The sequence below is a fragment of the Urocitellus parryii genome, chromosome 9, assembly GCF_045843805.1.
Source record: "Urocitellus parryii isolate mUroPar1 chromosome 9, mUroPar1.hap1, whole genome shotgun sequence".
In the NCBI taxonomy this organism is placed as follows: Eukaryota; Metazoa; Chordata; class Mammalia; order Rodentia; family Sciuridae; genus Urocitellus; species Urocitellus parryii.
The window spans coordinates 145,513,004-145,536,516 of NC_135539.1; the positions used below are offsets into that span (position 1 = coordinate 145,513,004).

The following is a 23,513-nucleotide window of genomic DNA, read 5'->3' on the forward strand; positions in this document are numbered from 1 at the left end:
CAGCACTGGTCTGTCCTTCTCCTCGAGGTTAGATGGCGTGCTCATGGCTTCCTGGGGCTTCCTGTTGCTCTGTCCTTTGAGGAGATGACTTAGTTCAAGTCACCAACAGCAAGAGCCTTTCATTGTAACCCACATCTGTTCCCATAAGCCCAGCCTAATCCTATTTCCTTCTGGTTCATGGCTTTGTTAATGGACTTCACAATTTTCAGTTCTCGCCCAAACTTGTCAATGATGAGCCAGGGCCTTCATCCCCAAGGAGCCGGCGATTTCAGCTGGTTCTTGTCTGATCTTTAAGGTTCTGAGTGAGTCTTCTATCCTGCTGGGGGGCAGAGGCGTGCCAGGCACCCAGGGTGGTCAGGCACATGCCTGCTCATTGCAGGATTCGGGGTGGGTCTGCGGACGGCTGCCTGTCTAGTAATGGTCTCTCCTGTGCCAAACAGCCCCTGAGAGAGCAAGTCACCAACAGCAAGGACCTAGGGGACTCACAGAAGCCTCAGTGGAGTGGCTGTGGGCACAGAGGGGGCATTGTCCATGCCAGGCGAGTCCCCAGGCGGGAGTGCGGTACTCGGAGCACAGCAGCGAGGGGGAAGAGGCAGCTCTGCAGGCTGGAGCAGGCTGGTCTCGTGCCCTTGAAGGTCAAGAGGCATGATTTGACTGGGATGAATTCGGGTGCAGATGGCGAGTGGTTAATGACTGATGAGGTCACACTCTCTCGCTCTCTGGCACCAGTGCGGGGAGCCCTGTGTGAGCCACCAGGCTTTGTGGACAAGCAGGAGGTCAGGGCTCTCCAGGGCCTCTGCTCTCTGCCTCTTAGATGTGCCAGAGGCTGGCTCAGGCCAGGCTGGCACGGAGGCCCTTCTTGCTTGCTGCATGCCCTGGGGTTCACATGAGCCCTGCGCTTTGAGACCCAACTCCCTCTGAGCTCCTTGTACTGATGGGCAAGGAGCTGGAGATCCCTGGCCTTTGACTTGGCTTTGAGGACTTTTAAACAGAGCTAAGGCTAGCACCTGGAGGGCAGAGCTTCCCTTGAGGGGACTTTACCCTCCGGGCAGTTCACACACCCTCTCTCCCTCAGGGTAGAAAGAAGCCCAGAGATGGCCAGCAGCGGGTGGGCAGTCAGAGCAATCCGCCTGTGGAGATTGCTGCAGAGGCCTCACTGCTCCGGCCAAGCCCAGCTGTGCCCACCTCCCTCCTGACGTCAAGTGTCTGAAAACCCCAATTTCCTGGCTCGGAGCTGCATGTTGGCGGCCTGGGTACCCCGCCAGCCCCGTCCAGCGCTTCAGGTTCCGCAGCTGTGGTGACTTGGTGCTGCTCTAGACGTCTGCACTCAGCACGGCAAACTGCCGCCTGGGCCTCCCGGACTGCCCTCCTTTCTTGTGCAGAAACACAGGATCCATGAGGAGACACAAGTGGTCTGGAGAGTGGGCCGTGGAAGGCAGCTGAGCTCCTGTGAGATATGAGCGGTGCAGAAACAGCTTTGTGCTCAGCCACGTTGTTGTCTGCAGACTTGGGGTGCTATGTGGGTGTCTGTGTGCACTCACGTGTGTGTGCCTGCGGGTGTTTTGACCCTGGGCTCTGGCGGTGGAAGGGCGTTTCCTGAGGCAGAGGACCATGGGGTGCTCGTACACTCTTGGGTTAAGGGGACAGGCTTCAGTGGCTGTTATGGTTCAGGTGTGGTGTCCCTGAGGGATCAACTGAGTGCCACCTGGAGTCAGGTGGGGTGTGGCAGGAGGAGGTGGGCATTGGGGGCTGGCTTTGGGGTTTATATTTGTGTCTGGTAAACGGAGTCTTTCTCCCTCTGCGTCCTAATCATCCTGTGAGCTGCTTCCCTCTACCACACGCTCCGCCATCATGTTCTGCCTCACCTCGAGCCTACCCGAGGAATGGAGCCTGCTGTCTGTGGAGTGGGCCCTCTGAAACCGTGAGTCACTAAATGAAGTTTTACTCCCCGAACATGGTTCTTAAGTCACAGCCATGAAAAAGCTGACCAAAACAATGGTGTCCCCACAAACCCGAGGCTCCCGGACTACCCTGTCCATTGGAGCCGGGGTCACTCAGATTTTCAAGAGGAAAAGGGATCCATATTTTTTTAAACCCATGGTTTTGTGACAGAGTAGGAGGTGGAGCAGTGAGTGAGGGGTCAGGGACGACGCCCTGGAGGCAGGGAGCGGGCAGCCATTTCCTCACAGGGGACCATGGTGGTAGCTGGATGGATAGACAAGAGCAGAGGAAGAAGGGAGGAAAACGCAGACCCAACAGAGCTAATGGCTCCCCAGGGCGGGACCAGGAGGGAGGAGGACGCCCTGCCTGCTGCCAGGCCTGGGTGGCGGAGGTGCACGTGCCATGGGAGGCCACACTGATGACGGTCACATGTGAGCAGTGCCCAGGTGCCAGGTGTTGCCCCAAGGGCCTGCCGCAGGCTAACTCAGTGTGAGGCTTTAGGATGGACAGGTCCACTCCATCCCAGGAGTGGACGGAGACGGAGGTGAAGCCATTTACCCACCAGCACGTGGCCGGCAGGGAGTGGGTAAAATGGGAGACACCCGGGGCTGACTGTCCCCTCTCGGAAATGCGTAGGACCTGCAGTGGTTTTGATATTTTTTCTCTCTTTAGATTTGGGAATATTTGAGTATTTGGGGGGCTGGGACCCAAGTCCTGTCACCTGTCAATCATCCATCTCGGTCTCGGATTCGTAGCCTGAAGGTGAGTTTACGGTGTGTTTTTGTGTTGGTGCTGGGTGGTGCCCGTGGCACGAGGCCAGGTGTGGATTCCTGGCAGGTGGCACCCTGCGCCTGCTCAGAGTCTGACTTTGTAGCATTGAGTGTTTCAGGGTAGAGCTGCTCGGCCTCTATGTGGTCTCTGCCCCTAGTTCCTGGCAGGGCAGCTAGATCCCTAGGGGTTTCCTGATGATAAGGACCATGGACCGAGCCTGGCTCTAGGGGAACTATTGGCAGGCCACAGACAGCTTCAGGACAGAGCTGGTGGCAGGAAGGACAAGCCTTGGTGAGAAGCTCGGTGCCCTGAGCCCGTTCCTCCACCTCTGTAGTGAGGAGCTGGAGCTGGAGTGAGTCTCCTGAGTGGCTTAGCCAACGTGGCCATGCTGGGACCCCACAAAGCCCCTACCCCACAGGCCGGGGGGCTTCTGGTGGACACAGGCACCACAGGGAAGTGGTGCACCCAGCCCCACAGGGACAGAGCCTGCTCTCAGGGTCCTCTCGGCTCCCCGGAGACGCTGCTTCAGCTGGCTCTTCATTGGTGTCTTAGAATGAAGGAGGAACTGTGAGTGTCCCTCCACTGGAGCCTTGGCGGGCTGTTAGGACTTTGGTGACCCCAGGCCCAGGCTGGTCCCGAGCCCTCAGACCGACTCCACATGATGAGGGTCAGAACTGAGTTGGATCGTAGGGCGCCCGTGGGCCATGGAGAGCTGGAGAAGCGGCCGGTTGGGAAAACTCTCGTCTGGTATCAGAAGTGACGTCAGCAGAGCCTGGCAGGAGTAGAGCTGGGATTCAAGTCGTGTCATCTGGTCCTTGGGAGCTCGATGATCAAACTGCAGGGCAGCTCAGGAGAAGGCCTGCAGGATCCTGGGGGCAGCACACTGAGCCACGCTCTGTGGATCCCAGGCCTGGCTCGCTCCCTGCAGCGGGAAGGGGCGTGGTCGGAGCTGCTAGCTCCATAAACGGCTGCTAGATAAGGTCCGAAGGGAACATGCAGCTCCCATTGAGGCCCTGGGGGTGCCCGCTGGTCCTCAGAAGAGAGCGTTATGCTTTTGAAGCAGCGGGAAACTCAGCTTGGCAGTAACAACAATGGTGACTTGGTGCCACTGGGCTGAGTGTCTGCATCTAGTTCCTACTGACCGAGATCGTGATGGGAATGAGGGCGTCAGTTCCGGGCACCTCGGCCTCTAGGACTTACAGCTTCCCCGGGGCTCCCCTCCTCCTAGGAGAACAGCATCAAAGTGAGAAGCAGCACCCATCCAGAGGAGAAGCGCCTTAGAGAGCCACCTACGGACAGCAGACGGGAAGGCTGGAGGCCAGGTGCAGCCTTAGCCAGGGACACCTGGTGATGCCACTGGGTGACAGAACATCACCTCCAAGGTCAGGCTCAGTGGAGCAAAGAGTTGGGAAAGGTGTTCCTGAGGGATGGCAGACCACGGGAAGCCGGTGTGCAGACCTCTTGGGCCACCGCTGGAACACCTGAGGGCCACTTGTGGCCTAGGTTCCTTCCCTGGAAACATCTGGGGAACCACAGTTTTCTTGGGACCTGATCATTGCAGGTCAAGAAGAGGAAAGCAGGGCCAGGGGGCAGACAGCCGTGCAGAGGGACTAGAGGGCACCGTCTCAGGCCATCCAGGGCTGGGTTTGCCCGCCCGCCCTCCTCTGTGGTGAGGTCTGGCCCTGCTGCTGTGGCCTGGAGACCTTCAGGTGGCTGGGGCAGCAGTTTACCCACAGTTGACACCACCACAGGCCTGCTGGGGGCAGAGAGTTGCCAGAAGAAATTTGCACAAAACACAAATATATACTGTTTTTTTTTTTTTGCAACAAAAGAAACTATTTATTTGGAATATGCATTACCAGTACAAATTAGGAGACTGCAAAACCTACACCGTGTTAGTATCATTAGAGAACACAAAAGTTCAGTTGGAGCCCAAAGGGACAGAAGCCTGTGCTCTCGAAGCAGAGAAGCTTGACCTTTCCAAACAGCCGAGCTGTGCAGGCCTACACTCTGAAAAACAAGAGGGGGAGGGCGGAGGGAGCATGGACCAGCAACCCAAGGGCAGCGCTTCAGACGGAGCGCCGGGGAGAGCGAGGTAACAGAGAAAAGGGGAAACACTGAACAAAAGAAAAACATTTACAAAAATAAAAAGTTTCCAGAACGCTTTGAGCTAGGGATGGAGACCGTGAAGGTGATGTGAGAAGGTCGTCCCTGTTCCGCGAGGACTGGCGCAGCCGCGGGTCCGCCGCAGCCGCGGGTCCGCCGCCTGCTCCTGAAGCAGGGGCCCGGCCCTCTGCAGTTTGGCTCCATTTTTCTGAAACTCTGGCTGCTCTCGAACACCTGATTTGCTGAGTGAGGTCTGTTTCAGATGTAATCCCTTCTGGTTACCAGTGCTGCCTTCTATCCTGTAACTACCAAGAACGCTCCCGCCGAGCCAGCTGCACAATTTTAAGCAGCCGTCCAGGTCGCAGGTCAACAAGATGGGCACTGCCAGGGACTCAGACTCAGCCTTGAAAGGACAGCATGAGTCTGGCTGAGTATCTCACCAGTTCTCCACCCCAATCAGGACTCCGGACCAGCAGCCAGCCTGGACCCAGGCTCTGCGTCCAGGCTGCTCTCTGTGGCCTCTGGTGCCCATCCCACGGCACCTCGTGGGCTGTCTGGAAGACCTCACGGAGAAAGCCAGCCCTCGGTCGAGGCCCTCAGGACCAGCCCAGGCAAAACCCTGTGCCTGCAGCGTCAAGAGACCCTGGGCTCATTCTGCGGGTTTTCCAAGAGCCCAAAGGAGCAGCAGGTCCTGGGCTTTCCTCGGGGCCTGGAAGCGCAGGTGAGCCCGGCTTCCGCCTCGCTCCCCAGCTCAGCTGCACTCTGAAGCACAGGAGATCGGGGACAGGGACGGGACACTGCCATCTTTTCACATCACCTTGTGTACAGGTTTCAGGAACAAAAACAGCAAGATCATAATCTTGACAATTAAAAAAGCCCCCACCCCCAAATAAACAAACTGAAAATAGCACGAAAAACTTTTTTTTTTCCTTTTTCTTTTTTCTTTTTTTTGGCATTTTAAAGAGCAGGAATAAAGAAAAGAAAGGAATTTATTTCTGGGTCTCAAAGTTAATAAACAATGATGTGTTAGGTTGTAACTATTAAGTTCACTATTCCAACCTTTTTTTTTTTTTTAGTTTACAAAATGAGTTACTGTCACTTTTAAACATCGTGAAACAAGAGATGGACGTGCACAATGACACTCTCCTAGCATCCTGACCTAACTCACAAATGCAAGGAAATGAAAGAAAAGTGGGAAACGAGGAACGCAGGTAGTTTGGTGTTAAAAACAAATGCAGGAACGATGCGCGACACCACAGAAAGAGGGGACGGCCCCGCCCTGCTTCGCGTGCTATGAGGGTCATCTGTAAAATTTTTATTATAAACACTATTAAATTCAGACCGCTTTTTTGGTTTTTTCTTTATCTGAATATACAAGAACATTCATTATCAAATGTTCGTCATCAATACTACAAAGAATGAGACACAGTCGCAAGAGACAATGGGATATGTCAATAAAGCTGAAAGAATCATTGAGTTTTTTTTTGTTTTTTTTTAAGTTTTTTTTTTTTTAAATTTGAGTTTCTGTAGTTTCATCTTTTTTGGTATCGAAGTCAGGTTTTTCTGGGCAGAAAAATAAAGAGCAGAAGGAAAGTGGGGGAAAGAAGGGTGAGGGAAAAGGCCACCAGCTGGTAGAACCGCCACCACACAGGGACCTGCAGAGAGCGTGGCCTGGGGACCGCCAGGCGACGGCCAGGCACCGGGACCACGGGCTGTGCCAGGGCCAGGTGGGCAGGCCCACCTCCAGGACCATCTGGGGGCATCTGCTGTGGGGAGGGGCACGCCCCACCTCCAGTAGGAACGGCAGGACCCCTGGGGACATCTGGTGTCTCGGAACTGGCTGGCGTGTGTCCCAGGAAGCTGAGGTCCAGGCGGCCCTTCACCTCACGCTGTCTGGCCGGCAGACCCCTCTGTGCTGGTGGGGAGATCTCCTGGCCACCAGGCTGAAATGATGGTGGCTGGGAGGGGACCTCAAAAGGGTGTGGGACGGGAGGTGGCCTGGGGAAGTGCTGGGCAGGGAGTCAGCACAGTGATTCCTGCCAGGAGAAGAGCTCTGTGAGCCTCTGCTCTGAGCTGCTCACTGCCCTGGTGGCAGTCACCTGATCTGCATTGGGAGCCCTCCTCTGTGCTGGGCCCCCAGTCAAGCCTTGCTCCTGTGTGAGCACCTTCAATCTATCCCTGTCCCTGCCCCTGAGACACGGCGGCCAGGCATCCTCACCCCGAGTTCCTCGAGGCGCCCCGAGGCCTGTCCGTCAGCCCTGTTCTGACCTTGACATGGGGTAGCAGAGGCAGCCTCTCCTGACCTTCGTCCTCCAGCATGGCTGCGTCTGGCCAGCGTCTGCTCTGCACTTCCTTCAAGGCCCACACCCTTAAGCCTCCCGGGCAGCGTCCCCGTTCTGCAGAGCACACAGAAGGCTTCCTACTTAGTACCTAGTGCCAGGCACAGTCCCCCAGCCTCCTGGGCAGGCCGTCCTCGCCTCAGGGTGTTGACCTCTCCCAGGAGCGGGGACAAGCACTTGCAAGGCCACGTATTGAATTCAAGTACGAGCTAACAGAGCAGACCCTCGTCTTTAAATTCGGAAGCTTTTCTTTCCCCTAGGAAGCCACAGGGACCAAAATCCAAATCCAAACCCGAGAGCACAACAGACAAGCCAAAAACCCCTTCGACCAACTCCCTGTCACCCTGGTGGTGACACAGGGGACTGAAGGGACCAGAAGTTAGGAAAAGAAAACCACTGTTGTCCCTACGTGGGATGAACCAGCCCATCTTGGGACGCTGCTTCCCCGACTTCTCGGATGGGGCGTGAGCACGTCAATCTCAGTCTCTCACCTGTGTCCCAGGTGAAGACAAGGCTGCCGCCTCCCACATAACCCCCTTCCCGAGGTCAGCTGGCAGGTCAGCTGGGAAGAATACAAGCCCAGGGGACATGCGAGAAGAGCTCTTGGCACCTGCTATATTCTCTCAGACCTTCCCAGGGAGGAGAAACCGCTCCGACCCCTTCCCCTGGCTCTGGTCTCTTCCAATCAGGCCAGCAACAAGCTCACCCATGGCAGGAGGTCAGGATGGAGAGCAGGTCCAGTCAGGACAGCTAATACACTGCACCCAAGGTGACAGCCAACTACAACGGCGGCCTCCATCCAGGACTTCCTGAGCGGACTGTGGCTCCCAGGAACTCACTGTCGGGTAGAGGCTTCCACTGGACACTGATCTTCACCAGTGAGGTCCTGCATGGCACTGGGGCACTGCCAGTGGACCTGCTGGTTCCAGAGACCAGGTGCTCACTGCTGGCCTGACAGTGACCCTCAGAACTGCCAATGCCCTTCCTGGCTTGCGGGCCAGAGCGTGGTGGCTCTGAGCGTGGGCATCTGCTCAGATGGTCTGGGGGAAGCGCAGGTGAGACTGCACCTGTTGGCATGTGCTGGTGTGCCTGGTGTGAAGGGACAGTTCACATGCTGCAGGACAGAGCCTTCTCCCCCTGACTGATGCTGTCCTGGCTGTGCCCAGACCAGGCCCGTCCGCAGCGGGAACTGAAGGTGGCTGGCTGAACGTTGAATGGTCCTAGAGACTTTCTGCAACCAAGTGTTGGGGGAGGGGTCAAAGCCTGAGGGGACCCTCCCTGGCTGCTCCCACCCCTCCCTGCCCTGGACTTCCTGCCTGGGAATCCACGGGAGGCCGGAGGACAGTCCCCAGCACCCAGGGAACAGGAGGAGCAGAGGAGGCGGGAGGGGGGAGCAGGGCAGGTGGCTTTTCCTGCTAAGAGGTAGAGAGAGCAACAAGAGGAACGGGAGGACTGGCCGCCAGCACCAGGAGCGGGTCAGAGGGCACTCAGCTCCCCAAACCACAGCGTGGAGACAGACAAACGCTTTTATTATTTTCTTTGTGATTTGCTTCCTTTCAGATTCCTCTAAGGGTTGAAAGTATCCGTCAGTGATGTACTAGAGGGCAGGGACCCGGGGAGCCTAGGACAGAGGGAGGGGGCAGGAAGCCAGGCCGACAGCTGGAGGCAGGGAGGGGCGCGTCTACCCAGAAACGAAGGGAAGAGAGTATAAAGAAGTGTCCAGATTGGCTGAGAGAGCATCCCAAAGAAGACAGGAGAGGAGACTCGTATTGTGTTTGCCGATTGCTTCGACCCCGTCTGACGGCGCCAGTGTGGGGAGAGAAACCCTCCCCCGGCCCCTGCCCCAGGGGGCCCGGGGTCAGCCGGGTGAAGGCGGGAGATCAGTTGGAGGTATCGGAGTGCACGCTGCCAGGTCCTTCTGTGGGGGAGGTCACTGATGAAGGGGTAGTCGCATCCTGCCAACCTCCATTAGCCTGGAAGGAGAGAGGGAGAGAAGTGAGTCCTCCGTGAGCCGGGGCTGGGGCCCCGATGAGACTCGGCGGAGGAGCCCGAGAAGGGCCCAGCACCAGGCGCACTCTACCTGGCAGCTGCTGCTGGGGGAGCTCGGATCCCCACCCCTAGAGAGTTCAGATCCTCGGGGCCCTGGGACTCCACGCCTGCGCCTCCCACTTTGGTGATAGGCTTGACGATCCAGCCCTGTGACTGGGTCTCCGCCCCAGAGGAGACCAGGGGTCCTGCAGGTCAGGAGGCCTGGGGGGGTGGGTTCTGACCTGGCGACAATGAGCTGTTGGCAGTGGGGAGCATCTTCCCTTCTTGGGCCTCCGTCTCCCCTTTAGAAAAAACAGGACGGTCGCCCCCAAGGCCAAGCCCCTCCCCCCGGCCTCCCACCTGCTCATGGGGCTCCAGGCCCCGTTCTCAAGCTCCCTCCAGGCTGCACCTAGTGCATGCGAGCCTGGTGCCTCCAGGTTCCCACGTGGACAGACCACAGCTTGCTGGAGCCGGGGCGTCGCTGCACCCCACGGAGTGGCAGGCTCTGAGGTGGGCCTTGGGAAGGGGGAGGCGATCCAGGCTCCACAGCAGCCAAAAGAGGGCGGCGGGGCACGGGGCATGGGGCTGGGCTCTGTGAGCGGACAGGAGAGCCACGGCCTGGGAAGCCAGGGCCTCCCTGGACCTGGGAGGTCGATCTTCTGAGGCTAGATCCAGAAGCACCCAGGCAGTGGACTCACTTAGTGACCCGCCCTTTCAAAACGAATCTCAGAACTCAGACACTGAAGAATGGTCATGGTGAACGGCTCCCAGCTGCCCCTGTGTCAAAGCCCTGAAGTGACCGGACGCCAGGCCTTCCCCGTCACTGAGCTCTTTGGAGCTAATCTACCTCGACGCTGGGAACATTGATGTCGATCAGAGCGGGTGTTGGTGTTCCTGGTAAAATACTTAATTTTGTTCTTTTCTCTCACTCAATTCTTTGAAAAACTTGGAGCACAGGGCAGGCATGGCCATTCCGGTTTGGGAGGACCCGGCTTCTCTTCTTGCTCCACCCACAGCACAGCAGAGTGCTGGGCCGAGCCTGCAGAAGAGGAGCTGACTCCCCTGGGCAGAGGCTGTGCAGGCCTCCCGGCCTCTGACCCTCCACCCCCAGCTTTGGTTCCCCATGGCTCACCCCCGTGGGCTCCAGTCCCCCAGGAAGTCCAGGCTTGCTACTCGGAGCAGCTCCCTCCAGTCACTCTGCAGGAGGGGAGGTCTGTCCACCCCATACTCCAGAGTAGCCCTGGGTACCAAAGGCCCTCGCTCATCCTGGACAGTGTCAGGAGCACAGCCTGTCAGTGGTGGGTCCACGAGCAACGTCCCCAGCTCCCACCTCCCTGTCCCCAATGCAGTCGGCCAGCTCTGGCCCGCCTCACTGCTTGCCGTCTGTGATGGGGACGAGGCAGGGCACAGCGGGGAGGACAGAAGGCCCTCCTGTCCCCTGGGCGCCCAGACTCCTGCAGCCGGATCCCAGGGCACAAGGACTTCACTTCCTGCCAGAGGCCCGCGCAGGCAGTCGGTAGGGTGGCTCCCTTCCCCACCATGCACCCAGGTCCTCCTGCATGTCAGCTCAACTGGGGACAGCCACACTTTCCCAAAGAAGATCTTTAGTGTCATCATCTTTTTTTCTTGAAAAGTAAAATCCTGTATCTTATAATATTTGGGAAATATAAAAACATAGAAACAAAATCCTCAACACCCGTAATTCTACGACTCAGATGATTACTATTAGCATTTTGATATCTGTCTTAATGATCTTGTTATATGTGTATGTCAACCAGACAGATGCTTAGATGACACAGACAGACAGGCAGGTGTGCACGGTGCGGGGGTGTGAGTGGGTGTTGGCCGAGTGCCGTGGGGTTTGAAGGAAACCTGATGAAACTTTTTGAGGTGGTGTCATGAAGCAAATGGCTGGAAAGAGGGAAGGCCGGCATCTGAGCCTCCGCTGGTGAGTCAGGCGGGTAGGAAAGCCCACCATGGTGCTGGCACAAAGGAGTCTGATCACACTGGTCACAAATCACCACGTCACCTCATGGAGCTGTACTGTGGTCCAGGGGAAGACAGAGGGGTGTCTGAGGGAGCCCCGTGGCCTGCGCAGCGTGGTGCTGAGGCCAGCCCTGAGGAGTAGCCCTGGGCAGGAGGTGGCAGGGCTTTCTCTATCGCCCAGGACCTTCCGTGAGACTTCTGTGGGTTAAAATAGTACACATTTGAACTTTTTTCTTAAAAGTTCTGTTTCCTCAGGGCACAAAGTGCAGAGGGACGGAGACGTCACAGGTGACAGAGGCAGGAATGAGCTCCACCTCATTCCAGAACGAGCCCTTTGGTTCAGCCAGTTGGAAGGTAGATAAAACCTCCTAACTCAGAGGTGAAACAAACCCTCTACTGCTTCTCACTTCCTTCCACACACTCCCCCACACAGGCACAGACGCCTCATATTCGGCGACCACCCACATGGGCAGGCCCACAGTCCCACACACCCCCGTGGCCTGCGCAGAGTGGGACTGCAGGTCTCCCTACCCCAGGACATGCCCTCTCACCCCCCACCTCTTGCCTCTTTAGGCCACGGTGGCCTCTGGGTTCGAGCCCTTTCCTCGGGAGGTGTTCTATCCAGGGGTGCAGCCTCTCTGCCTTTCTGCCCAAACCTCTGCCGGGTCACGACAAACCCAGCTCAGCTGCTTCCCGTGAACTGCGCTCGCGGCTTCGCCCCCGTCCACCTCGAGGTAAGGCCTTCGGCGTGGTCCTGGACACCGCCGAGCTCGCTCACTGCAGGTTGACCCTGGGGAGCACTCCCCTCATGCTGCCCTGGCTGCCAGGGGAGGTGACGTGGGAAGGTCTTGGTCTGTCTCTGGGCACAGTGGGAGGAGAGGAGGTCTCGTCAACGACTTGGGGTGGCAGGAAAGGAGGCCTTTGTTCCTGTGTCTCTGTCCCTTCACTCTCTGATGCAAACTGTGCTTCAAAACAGACCTGCTCTCCAAAATGTTAATGTCAGGGAGTCTACACTGGCACCCAGTGGTCCTGTGGCTGGAAGCAAGATCCATCTGACTCCACACCACCAGGCTCCACCTGGAAGGCCGCCGAGGGGGACGCGAAGGGAGCTTAACATGGGGACAGAATGTGGCATTTTTCCAGGATAAGAAGGCCCGCGTCTTCAAAACCAGTCCAAGACCTTTGGGAACCAAATGTTTCAGAACAATGATGCCCATGTATTCCTGCCCTCATGGACAAGTGAGGTGGACAAGTTCAGCTGGACGCTGTGTGGCTGAGAGGCACAGCAGAGGTGACTGGAGCTCGCTGGGGCCAAGGCTGGGCCAGGCAGGGCGGGAGGTCCACTGGTCTCTCCTGACAAATGGCAGGTCCAGAGGCAGCTCCAGCGGCTTCTTCCTTCTCTGCCACCCCCCTCAATGGGCACCAAGTGCCTGCAGCTGCCTCTCCTGGCTGCGTTGTGGCCACCGGGCTGGAAGTGCCGCCCCGCTCTGCCCCTTTCTGCTCGTGCTGTGCACCAACCTTAGCAGCACCCCCTTGATGCAGAGGATCCATCACCTGAAGTGACAGCCCGGGTGGGGGCTGGCTCTGGGAAACTCGTTCGCAGCCCAGAAACACACTGAGGCGCCTGAACCGCTGATGTCAGCGCTGGGCGAGCTGGCCGAGCAGCGGCAGATGCCATGGCCACAGAGGCCTTCGTGCACAGGTTGAGAGGGGCCGCTCCAGGCCCTCCATCACCCAGACGCCAGGGGCCGCCCCACCGTGCACACGCAGAGCCACTAGGGCATTCCAGAGACCATGGCTCACCAGGGGAGGCCGCGCCCCAGGTTCACATGGTTCTGCCAAGCTCAGAGAACATTTTCCAGATTCGCTCAACACTTCCCGGAGGTTAAACGGAGAGCACTGACCGGGAGATGCTTTGGGGTGAAAAGACGCTCCTGGAGAGTCCCCTGAGGCTCATCTCCTGACTCAGAGTTTCCCTGGAAATGTTACCGTGGTGAGCAGGTCTGTGTCCAGTCTGGCTTTCCTCCAGTCTTAGCTGTCACCAGAGGGATCTTTCAAAAACGTAAGCGTGACGGTGTCACCCTGGTTGTGGACCTCCAGTGGCTTCCCACTGGCCTCAGGACAGGGTCAGTGTCCTTGGCTGTGTGCACTCTCCAGGCCACGCTCCCAGTCAGCACTTCAACCACAGGCGAGGACCTCCTGCAGCCGAGCCTGCCTCCCACTTCCTCTCAAGCCCAGTGCTCTCCCCCTCCAGTTACACCCACTGACACTGGTCACCTTCCAGAGGTCTGGACATCCCAGCAACCCTGCCTGACCCGTGGCGGGGCCTCCTTCCCCTGCACGCCCCTGATTCCCTCTGGGTCTCCGGTCGCCATGCTGGGCTGCCATATGCAGCTGTGCCTTCCCAGGACTGTCTCTACGGCGAGGCCCCGAGGCAGGGCTGTGACATCGTCTTTGATTCTAAATGCCTGCCATAGCATTAGTTTTGATAACGCCTCTCGGGGGACAGAGGAAGAAGCAAGAGAACACACAGTGGACGAAAGCATTGTCCTCCACGGCGGAGGAGAAGTGTGGTCAGGTCCTGGCTCCACAGTTCCCGAGGACCTCATGGCAACCGCCGTGTCAGAAGCAGGGCCTGGTTCCCGGAGACTCTGGCAGCCAGACCCTGAACTCTTCTTACCAGCTCGCCATGAGGGAGACCTGGCAGTGCACACTGCATTCTGAACAGGTGACTCTGATTGATTGATGTCTGCAAGGTGCTGTGGGTTTTCAGGGGAAATGGCTGAGAGAGAAGGTGGACCCAGCTGCTGCAGATGTTAGGGGCCAGGCTGCAGACTCCATGTGGCCCTGAGCCCCCACATCCCAGGGAAAGCCCCGCCTTGGTGCCCATCAACAGTTCTTAGCATAACATGTTTGGCAACACAAAATGGCAATTCTGATACAATGTGAAAGTGTTCTCTCTTTGGTGCCCATTTTTCTTGGACAGTGTCTCCTGTCAGAGATTGATTGTCTCATGTGAGAAACCATTCTCTACCTTGTTCTCAACTAGGCATGTTTTGGCCCACTCTCTTTTCCGCTTATGATTTCAGATCTCATGACATTTGTTCATGGTTTTGAATCATAGCCACATGCACTTACGCTTTAATATGGTTTTGGACTATAAAAGGTGTACTAAACCCTGAGAGGGGGGTTGAAGGGTGTAGACTTGCTGCCGACCCCTGGGCCCACCAGCTGGTGGATCCAGATCACCAACTGGGGAATAAAGTTTCCTTCTGCTGCTTTAAGGTCCACTGGGTGATTCAGTGCAATCTTGCTTTGACACAGAGACACAGCTTCACGCACCAGCTCAACAGGAGGCACCGTCCACAAGGGTATGAGGACTGTCAAGATGCTCATCCTGAATCTGAAAGGTGCCCAGCCACCACCTCAGGCCTATGGGAGCCGCAGGTGCATGGGAGGAAGCGGTTCCCAAGTGGCTGGTAGGAAATTATCTCCCTCCTTTTCTTCCCAGGGCTGAGACCCACAAGCAGGTTCAGCTCCTGCCTTAGGATCTGGGCATAAAGTTGTCACAGAAAGCACAGGTCACCCTGCTAAACTTGGATTTTAGATAAACAAAAAGTCACCTTTAAAGCATGCAGCATCTCTACCTGGGAGGGGGCCTTGTTTGGGGCCATGGGAAACTCAGACGCGGCTCTGTGGCTTGTCTTGCTTGGACCTTCTGCCCCGGGTCCTCACACAGGAACTTGTCTTGGCTGAGACCATCTCCACCAGCCTGTGCCTGCTTCTGCTCCGTCGCTTGTATTGATTGTAGGTCCTTGGAGATCAAGAGCCGCCCACTCTCAGGACTGGACTTCTGCTCCGCAGCCTCAGTCACTGCCACTTGCCACATCCCTCCAGTGAGTCCTCTGACTGCACTGTCCCAGGCACTGATCTAGAATTCCTGTTTCCATGGCCCCTTGGGTGCAAAGGTGGCCTCCCAGCTGCCGCCTCCCACTAGACAGACCTGGTGGCCTCATGTCCCTGCCCTGCTCTGTCTATCTGGTCCTGACCACAGCCTCCGGAGCCCTTGCTGTTGCTGGGCAGGCCCTCACTATTCAGGTGATTGGTGACACCATCGGCCACTCCTGGTGGAGAACAGGTGCCCTTGCTGCAAAGACTTGGGCTTACAATGCTGCACAGAAACAATCTGTCTCCCACGGAGGACTCCAGGAAGGACAGGCGAGATTCCTCTGCCCTTGCCTGTCCAGCTCCTCCGGCCTTGGGAGTCTGTGCGCCTCCCAGGGCCCCGCTCCTGTCCCTCCTTCTCACAGCCCTCTTCAGGGGCACCACTACCTGCCTCTCTGTAGGCGCATCCCACTGGCTTCTCCGCCCTTCGCTGTGACATTTAACCCCTGCAGCTTCCCTGAATCCTCAGTAACCTCCTGTGGGCACCAGGTCTCGTCCACTGTGGTCATCAACCTCCTGTGAGCACCAGGTCTCGTCCACTGTGGTCATCAACCTCCTGTGAGCACCAGGTCTCCTCCACTGTGGTCATCAACCTCCTGTGAGCACCAGGTCTCGTCCACTGTGGTCATCAACCTCCTGTGAGCTCCAGGTCTCATCCAGTGTGGTCATCAACCTCCTGTGAGCACCAGGTCTCGTCCACTGTGGTCATCAACCTCCTGTGAGCTCCAGGTCTCATCCACTGTGGTCATCAACCTCCTGTGAGCACCAGGTCTCGTCCACTGTGGTCATCAACCTCCTGTGAGCACCAGGTCTCGTCCACTGTGGTCATCAACCTCCTGTGAGCACCAGGTCTCGTCCACTGTGGTCATCAACCTCCTGTGAGCACCAGGTCCCGTCCACTGTGGTCATCAACCTCCTGTGAGCACCAGATCTTCTCCACTGTGGTCATCAACCTCCTGTGAGCACCAGGTCTCGTCCACTGTGGTCATCAACCTCCTGTGAGCACCAGGTCTCGTCCACTGTGGTCATCAACCTCCTGTGAGCACCAGGTCTCCTCCACTGTGGCCATCAACCTCCTGTGAGCACCAGGTCTCGTCCACTGTGGCCATCAACCTCCTGTGAGCACCAGGTCTCGTCCACTGTGGTCATCAACCTCCTGTGAGCACCAGGTCTCGTCCACTGTGGTCATCAACCTCCTGTGAGCACCAGGTCTCGTCCACTGTGGTCATCAACCTCCTGTGAGCACCAGGTCTCACCCACTGTGGTCATCAACCTCCTGTGAGCACCAGGTCTCGTCCACTGTGGTCATCAACCTCCTGTGAGCACCAGGTCTCGTCCACTGTGGTCATCAACCTCCTGTGAGCACCAGGTCTCACCCACTGTGGTCATCAACCTCCTGTGAGCACCAGGTCTCACCCACTGTGGTCATCAACCTCCTGTGAGCACCAGGTCTCGTCCACTGTGGTCATCAACCTCCTGTGAGCACCAGGTCTCGTCCACTGTGGTCATCAACCTCCTGTGAGCACCAGGTCTCACCCACTGTGGTCATCAACCTCCTGTGAGCACCAGGTCTCACCCACTGTGGTCATCAACCTCCTGTGAGCACCAGGTCTCGTCCACTGTGGTCATCAACCTCCTGTGAGCACCAGGTCTCGTCCACTGTGGTCATCAACCTCCTGTGAGCACCAGGTCTCACCCACTGTGGTCATCAACCTCCTGTGAGCACCAGGTCTCGTCCACTGTGGTCATCAACCTCCTGTGAGCACCAGGTCTCACCCACTGTGGTCATCAACCTCCTGTGAGCACCAGGTCTCGTCCACTGTGGTCATCAACCTCCTGTGAGCACCAGGTCTCGTCCACTGTGGTCATCAACCTCCTGTGAGCACCAGGTCTCGTCCACTGTGGTCATCAACCTCCTGTGAGCACCAGGTCTCACCCACTGTGGTCATCAACCTCCTGTGAGCACCAGGTCTCGTCCACTGTGGTCATCAACCTCCTGTGAGCACCAGGTCTGCTCCACTGTGGTCATCAACCTCCTGTGAGCACCAGGTCTGCTCCACTGTGGTCATCAACCTCCTGTGAGCACCAGGTCTGCTCCACTGTGGTCATCAACCTCCTGTGAGCACCAGGTCTCGTCCACTGTGGTCATCAACCTCCTGTGAGCACCAGGTCTGCTCCACTGTGGTCATCAACCTCCTGTGAGCACCAGGTCTCGTCCACTGTGGTCATCAACCTCCTGTGAGCACCAGGTCTCACCCACTGTGGTCATCAACCTCCTGTGAGCTCCAGGTCCCGTCCACTGTGGTCATTAACCTCCTGTGAGCACCAGGTCTCACTCACTGTGGTCATTAACCTCCTGTGAGCACCAGGTCTCGTCCACTGTGGTCATCAACCTCCTGTGAGCACCAGATCTTCTCCACTGTGGTCATCAACCTCCTGTGAGCACCAGGTCAGATCCACTGTGGTCATCAACCTCCTGTGAGCACCAGGTCTCGTCCACTGTGGTCATCAACCTCCTGTGGGCACCAGGTCTCGTCCACTGTGGTCATTAACCTCCTGTGAGCACCAGATCTTCTCCACTGTGGTCATCAACCTCCTGTGAGCACCAGGTCTCGTCCACTGTGGTCATCAACCTCCTGTGAGCACCAGGTCTCATCCACTGTGGTCATCAACCTCCTGTGAGCACCAGGTCTCGTCCACTGTGGTCATCAACCTCCTGTGGGCACCAGGTCTCGTCCACTGTGGTCATCAACCTCCTGTGAGCACCAGGTCTCGTCCACTGTGGTCATCAACCTCCTGTGAGCACCAGGTCTCGTCCACTGTGGTCATCAACCTCCTGTGGGCACCAGGTCTCGTCCACTGTGGTCATCAACCTCCTGTGAGCACCAGGTCTCACCCACTGTGGTCATCAACCTCCTGTGAGCACCAGGTCTCGTCCACTGTGGTCATCAACCTCCTGTGGGCACCAGGTCTCGTCCACTGTGGTCATCAACCTCCTGTGAGCACCAGGTCTCGTCCACTGTGGTCATCAACCTCCTGTGAGCACCAGGTCTCGTCCACTGTGGTCATCAACCTCCTGTGAGCACCAGGTCTCGTCCACTGTGGTCATCAACCTCCTGTGAGCACCAGGTCTCGTCCACTGTGGTCATCAACCTCCTGTGGGCACCAGGTCTCGTCCACTGTGGTCATCAACCTCCTGTGAGCACCAGGTCTCGTCCACTGTGGTCATCAACCTCCTGTGAGCACCAGGTCTCGTCCACTGTGGTCATCAACCTCCTGTGGGCACCAGGTCTCGTCCACTGTGGTCATCAACCTCCTGTGAGCACCAGGTCTCACCCACTGTGGTCATCAACCTCCTGTGAGCACCAGGTCTCGTCCACTGTGGTCATCAACCTCCTGTGGGCACCAGGTCTCGTCCACTGTGGTCATCAACCTCCTGTGAGCACCAGGTCTCGTCCACTGTGGTCATCAACCTCCTGTGGGCACCAGGTCTCGTCCACTGTGGTCATCAACCTCCTGTGAGCACCAGGTCTCACCCACTGTGGTCATCAACCTCCTGTGAGCACCAGGTCTCGTCCACTGTGGTCATCAACCTCCTGTGAGCACCAGGTCTCACTCACTGTGGTCATTAACTCCTGTGAGCACCAGGTCTCGTCCACTGTGGTCATTAACCTCCTGTGAGCACCAGGTCTCGTCCACTGTGGTCATCAACCTCCTGTGAGCACCAGGTCTCACCCACTGTGGTCATCAACCTCCTGTGAGCACCAGGTCTCGTCCACTGTGGTCATCAACCTCCTGTGAGCACCAGGTCTCGTCCACTGTGGTCATCAACCTCCTGTGAGCACCAGGTCTCGTCCACTGTGGTCATTAACCTCCTGTGAGCACCAGGTCTCACCCACTGTGGTCATTAACCTCCTGTGAGCACCAGGTCTCCTCTACTGAGGTCATCAACCTCCGGTGAGCACCAGGTCCCGTCCACTGTGGTCATTAACCTCCTGTGGGCACCAGGTCTCGTCCACTGTGGTCATCAACCTCCTGTGAGCACCAGGTCTCGTCCACTGTGGTCATCAACCTCCTGTGAGCACCAGGTCTCCTCTACTGAGGTCATCAACCTCCGGTGAGCACCAGGTCCCGTCCACTGTGGTCATTAACCTCCTGTGGGCACCAGGTCTCGTCCACTGTGGTCATCAACCTCCTGTGAGCACCAGGTCTCGTCCACTGTGGTCATCAACCTCCTGTGAGCACCAGGTCAGATCCACTGTGGTCATCAACCTCCTGTGAGCACCAGGTCTCACCCACTATGGTCATCAACCTCCTGTGAGCACCAGGTCTCGTCCACTGTGGTCATCAACCTCCTGTGAGCACCAGGTCTCATCCACTGTGGTCATTAACCTCCTGTGAGCACCAGGTCTCGTCCACTGTGGTCATCAACCTCCTGTGAGCACCAGGTCTCACCCACTGTGGTCATCAACCTCCTGTGAGCACCAGGTCTCGTCCACTGTGGTCATCAACCTCCTGTGAGCACCAGGTCTCGTCCACTGTGGTCATCAACCTCCTGTGAGCACCAGGTCTCGTCCACTGTGGTCATCAACCTCCTGTGAGCACCAGGTCTCACCCACTGTGGTCATTAACCTCCTGTGAGCACCAGGTCTCGTCCACTGTGGTCATCAACCTCCTGTGAGCACCAGGTCTCACCCACTGTGGTCATCAACCTCCTGTGAGCACCAGGTCTCGTCCACTGTGGTCATCAACCTCCTGTGAGCACCAGGTCTCGTCCACTGTGGTCATCAACCTCCTGTGAGCACCAGGTCTCGTCCACTGTGGTCATTAACCTCCTGTGAGCACCAGGTCTCACCCACTGTGGTCATTAACCTCCTGTGAGCACCAGGTCTCCTCTACTGAGGTCATCAACCTCCGGTGAGCACCAGGTCTCGTCCACTGTGGTCATTAACCTCCTGTGAGCACCAGGTCTCCTCTACTGTGGTCATCAACCTCCTGTGAGCACCAGGTCTCACCCACTGTGGTCATCAACCTCCTGTGAGCACCAGGTCTCCTCTACTGTGGTCATTAACTCCTGTGAGCACCAGGTCTCGTCCACTGTAGTCATTAACCTCCTGTGAGCACCAGGTCTCGTCCACTGTGGTCATTAACTCCTGTGAGCACCAGGTCTCACCCACTGTGGTCATTAACCTCCTGTGAGCTCCAGGTCTCACCCACTGTGGTCATCAACCTCCTGTGAGCACCAGATCTTCTCCACTGTGGTCATCAACCTCCTGTGAGCACCAGGTCCCGTCCACTGTGGTCATTAACCTCCTGTGAGCACCAGGTCTCACTCACTGTGGTCATTAACTCCTGTGAGCACCAGGTCTCACTCACTGTGGTCATTAACTCCTGTGAGCACCAGGTCTCCTCTACTGTGGTCATCAACCTCCTGTGAGCACCAGGTCTCACCCACTGTGGTCATCAACCTCCTGTGAGCACCAGGTCTCCTCTACTGTGGTCATCAACCTCCTGTGAGCACCAGGTCTCACCCACTGTGGTCATCAACCTCCTGTGAGCACCAGGTCTCCTCTACTGTGGTCATTAACTCCTGTGAGCACCAGGTCTCGTCCACTGTAGTCATTAACCTCCTGTGAGCACCAGGTCTCGTCCACTGTGGTCATTAACTCCTGTGAGCACCAGGTCTCACCCACTGTGGTCATCAACCTCCTGTGAGCACCAGATCTTCTCCACTGTGGTCATCAACCTCCTGTGAGCACCAGATCTCGTCCATTGTGGTCATTAATTCCTGTGAGCACCAGGTCTCGTCCACTGTGGTCATTAACCTCCTGTGAGCACCAGGTCTCACCCACTGTGGTCATCAACCTCCTGTGAGCACCAGATCTTCTCCACTGTGGTCATCAACCTCCTGTGAGCACCAGGTCCCGTCCACTGTGGTCATTAACCTCCTGTGAGCACCAGGTCTCACTCACTGTGGTCATTAACTCCTGTGAGCACCAGGTCTCACTCACTGTGGTCATTAACTCCTGTGAGCACCAGGTCTCACTCACTGTGGTCATTAACTCCTGTGAGCACCAGGTCTCGTCCACTGTGGTCATCAACCTCCTGTGAGCTCCAGGTCCCGTCCACTGTGGTCATCAACCTCCTGTGAGCACCAGGTCTCGTCCACTGTGGTCATCAACCTCCTGTGAGCTCCAGGTCCCGTCCACTGTGGTCATTAACCTCCTGTGAGCACCAGGACTCACTCACTCTGGTCATTAACTCCTGTGAGCACCAGGTCTCGTCCACTGTGGTCATCAACCTCCTGTGAGCACCAGGTCTCGTCCACTGTGGTCATCAACCTCCTGTGAGCACCAGATCTGCTCCACTGTGGTCATCAACCTCCTGTGAGCACCAGGTCTCGTCCACTGTGGTCATCAACCTCCTGTGAGCACCAGGTCTCACCCACTGTGGTCATCAACCTCCTGTGGGCACCAGGTCTCGTCCACTGTGGTCATCAACCTCCTGTGAGCACCAGGTCTCGTCCACTGTGGTCATTAACCTCCTGTGAGCACCAGGTCTCGTCCACTGTGGTCATCAACCTCCTGTGAGCACCAGGTCTCGTCCACTGTGGTCATCAACCTCCTGTGAGCACCAGGTCTCGTCCACTGTGGTCATCAACCTCCTGTGAGCACCAGGTCTCGTCCACTGTGGTCATTAACCTCCTGTGAGCACCAGGTCTCGTCCACTGTGGTCATCAACCTCCTGTGAGCACCAGATCTGCTCCACTGTGGTCATCAACCTCCTGTGAGCACCAGGTCTCACCCACTGTGGTCATTAACCTCCTGTGAGCACCAGGTCTCACTCACTGTGGTCATTAACCTCCTGTGAGCACCAGGTCTCACCCACTGTGGTCATTAACCTCCTGTGAGCACCAGGTCTCGTCCACTGTGGTCATCAACCTCCTGTGAGCACCAGGTCTCGTCCACTGTGGTCATCAACCTCCTGTGAGCACCAGGTCTCGTCCACTGTGGTCATCAACCTCCTGTGAGCACCAGGTCTCGTCCACTGTGGTCATCAACCTCCTGTGAGCACCAGGTCTGCTCCACTGTGGTCATCAACCTCCTGTGAGCACCAGGTCTCGTCCACTGTGGTCATCAACCTCCTGTGAGCACCAGGTCTCACCCACTGTGGTCATCAACCTCCTGTGAGCTCCAGGTCCCGTCCACTGTGGTCATTAACCTCCTGTGAGCACCAGGTCTCCTCCACTGTGGTCATCAACCTCCTGTGAGCACCAGGTCTCCTCCACTGTGGTCATCAACCTCCTGTGAGCACCAGGTCTCACCCACTGTGGTCATTAACCTCCTGTGAGCACCAGGTCTCACCCACTGTGGTCATTAACCTCCTGTGAGCACCAGGTCTGCTCCACTGTGGTCATCAACCTCCTGTGAGCACCAGGTCTCACCCACTGTGGTCATCAACCTCCTGTGAGCACCAGGTCTGCTCCACTGTGGTCATCAACCTCCTGTGAGCACCAGGTCTCGTCCACTGTGGTCATCAACCTCCTGTGAGCACCAGGTCTCACCCACTGTGGTCATTAACCTCCTGTGAGCTCCAGGTCCCGTCCACTGTGGTCACTAAGGTTTTGATTCTGTGAATACATATGCAGTGCCGCGTCCGTGCTATTTGCAGGGCACCTGATGGTCGATGAAATTTTTTAAAACTCTTGGTTTCTGCTCTCAGGAAGTTGACTGTTTATGGAACAGGCATTTGATAAATCGTGACAAGAGCGTGTGTGGGGTTGGGACGGTGTGAGTGGGAGGGAGGGGGACGAGGCCTCCTGGGGCTCTTGCGGACCAGCCCACTGCGAGCAGGACAGACGAGAGTGGGGCAAAGGGCCGAGGGAGGAAGGGAGGCCTGTCCACTGGCCTGTGGCGTTCAAAGAAGCCCAGGGAAGGCAGCAGGTGGGAGCATGGTGGACGGCAAGGGAGACGGCTGAAGACGGGGAGCCCCAGATCATGCCCAGGCTCAAGTCCAGGGGAGCCCCAGGGAGAGGGAGGGCAGCCCTCAGAAGGCCGGGGTGTCCAGCAGGGCAGCTGCTTGACTAGGCCTGCCCGTGAGCTGGTGATGAAGAAGGCCTGAAGCCTCCCCTGGTGACCTGCTCCTGGGAGCCCAGGCCCTGGCGGCTGAGCCACACTTGCCTACGCGGGACCTGGCGGTTCTCGTGCTCCAGACCACAGATGCACAATGGTACCTCCGTGTGGCATGGACTGTCCCACCTCAGGAGGGAAACTAGGACTCGGAAACCAGGATTTGCCAAACCCAGACACAGGAAGGCTCTGGCTGGGGCCCGCGGTGGCTCCCTGGGAGGAGCTGGGGTTCGTTTCTAGGGGGGCAGGATTGCTGCCCTGCTACACT

At 57.3% G+C, this 23,513-nt stretch overlaps 1 protein-coding gene across 5 annotated transcripts in view; it reads right to left on the reverse strand.

Annotated features, from left to right (window-relative positions):
- Positions 1-5,035: 5,035 nt before the first annotated feature.
- Pbx1 (PBX homeobox 1) overlaps positions 5,036-23,513 on the reverse strand; it is a 248,390-nt gene continuing 229,912 nt past the window's right edge. For 4 of the 5 annotated variants that reach the window (XM_026409515.2, XM_026409514.2, XM_026409513.2 and 1 more), the window contains one exon: positions 5,036-9,130. In XM_026409515.2, coding sequence (XP_026265300.1) covers positions 9,038-9,130 — 93 coding nt within the window. In that variant the 3' untranslated portion in view covers positions 5,036-9,037. The remainder of the gene's footprint in view (positions 9,131-23,513) is intronic. The other variant, XM_026409517.2, reaches the window with a different exon arrangement.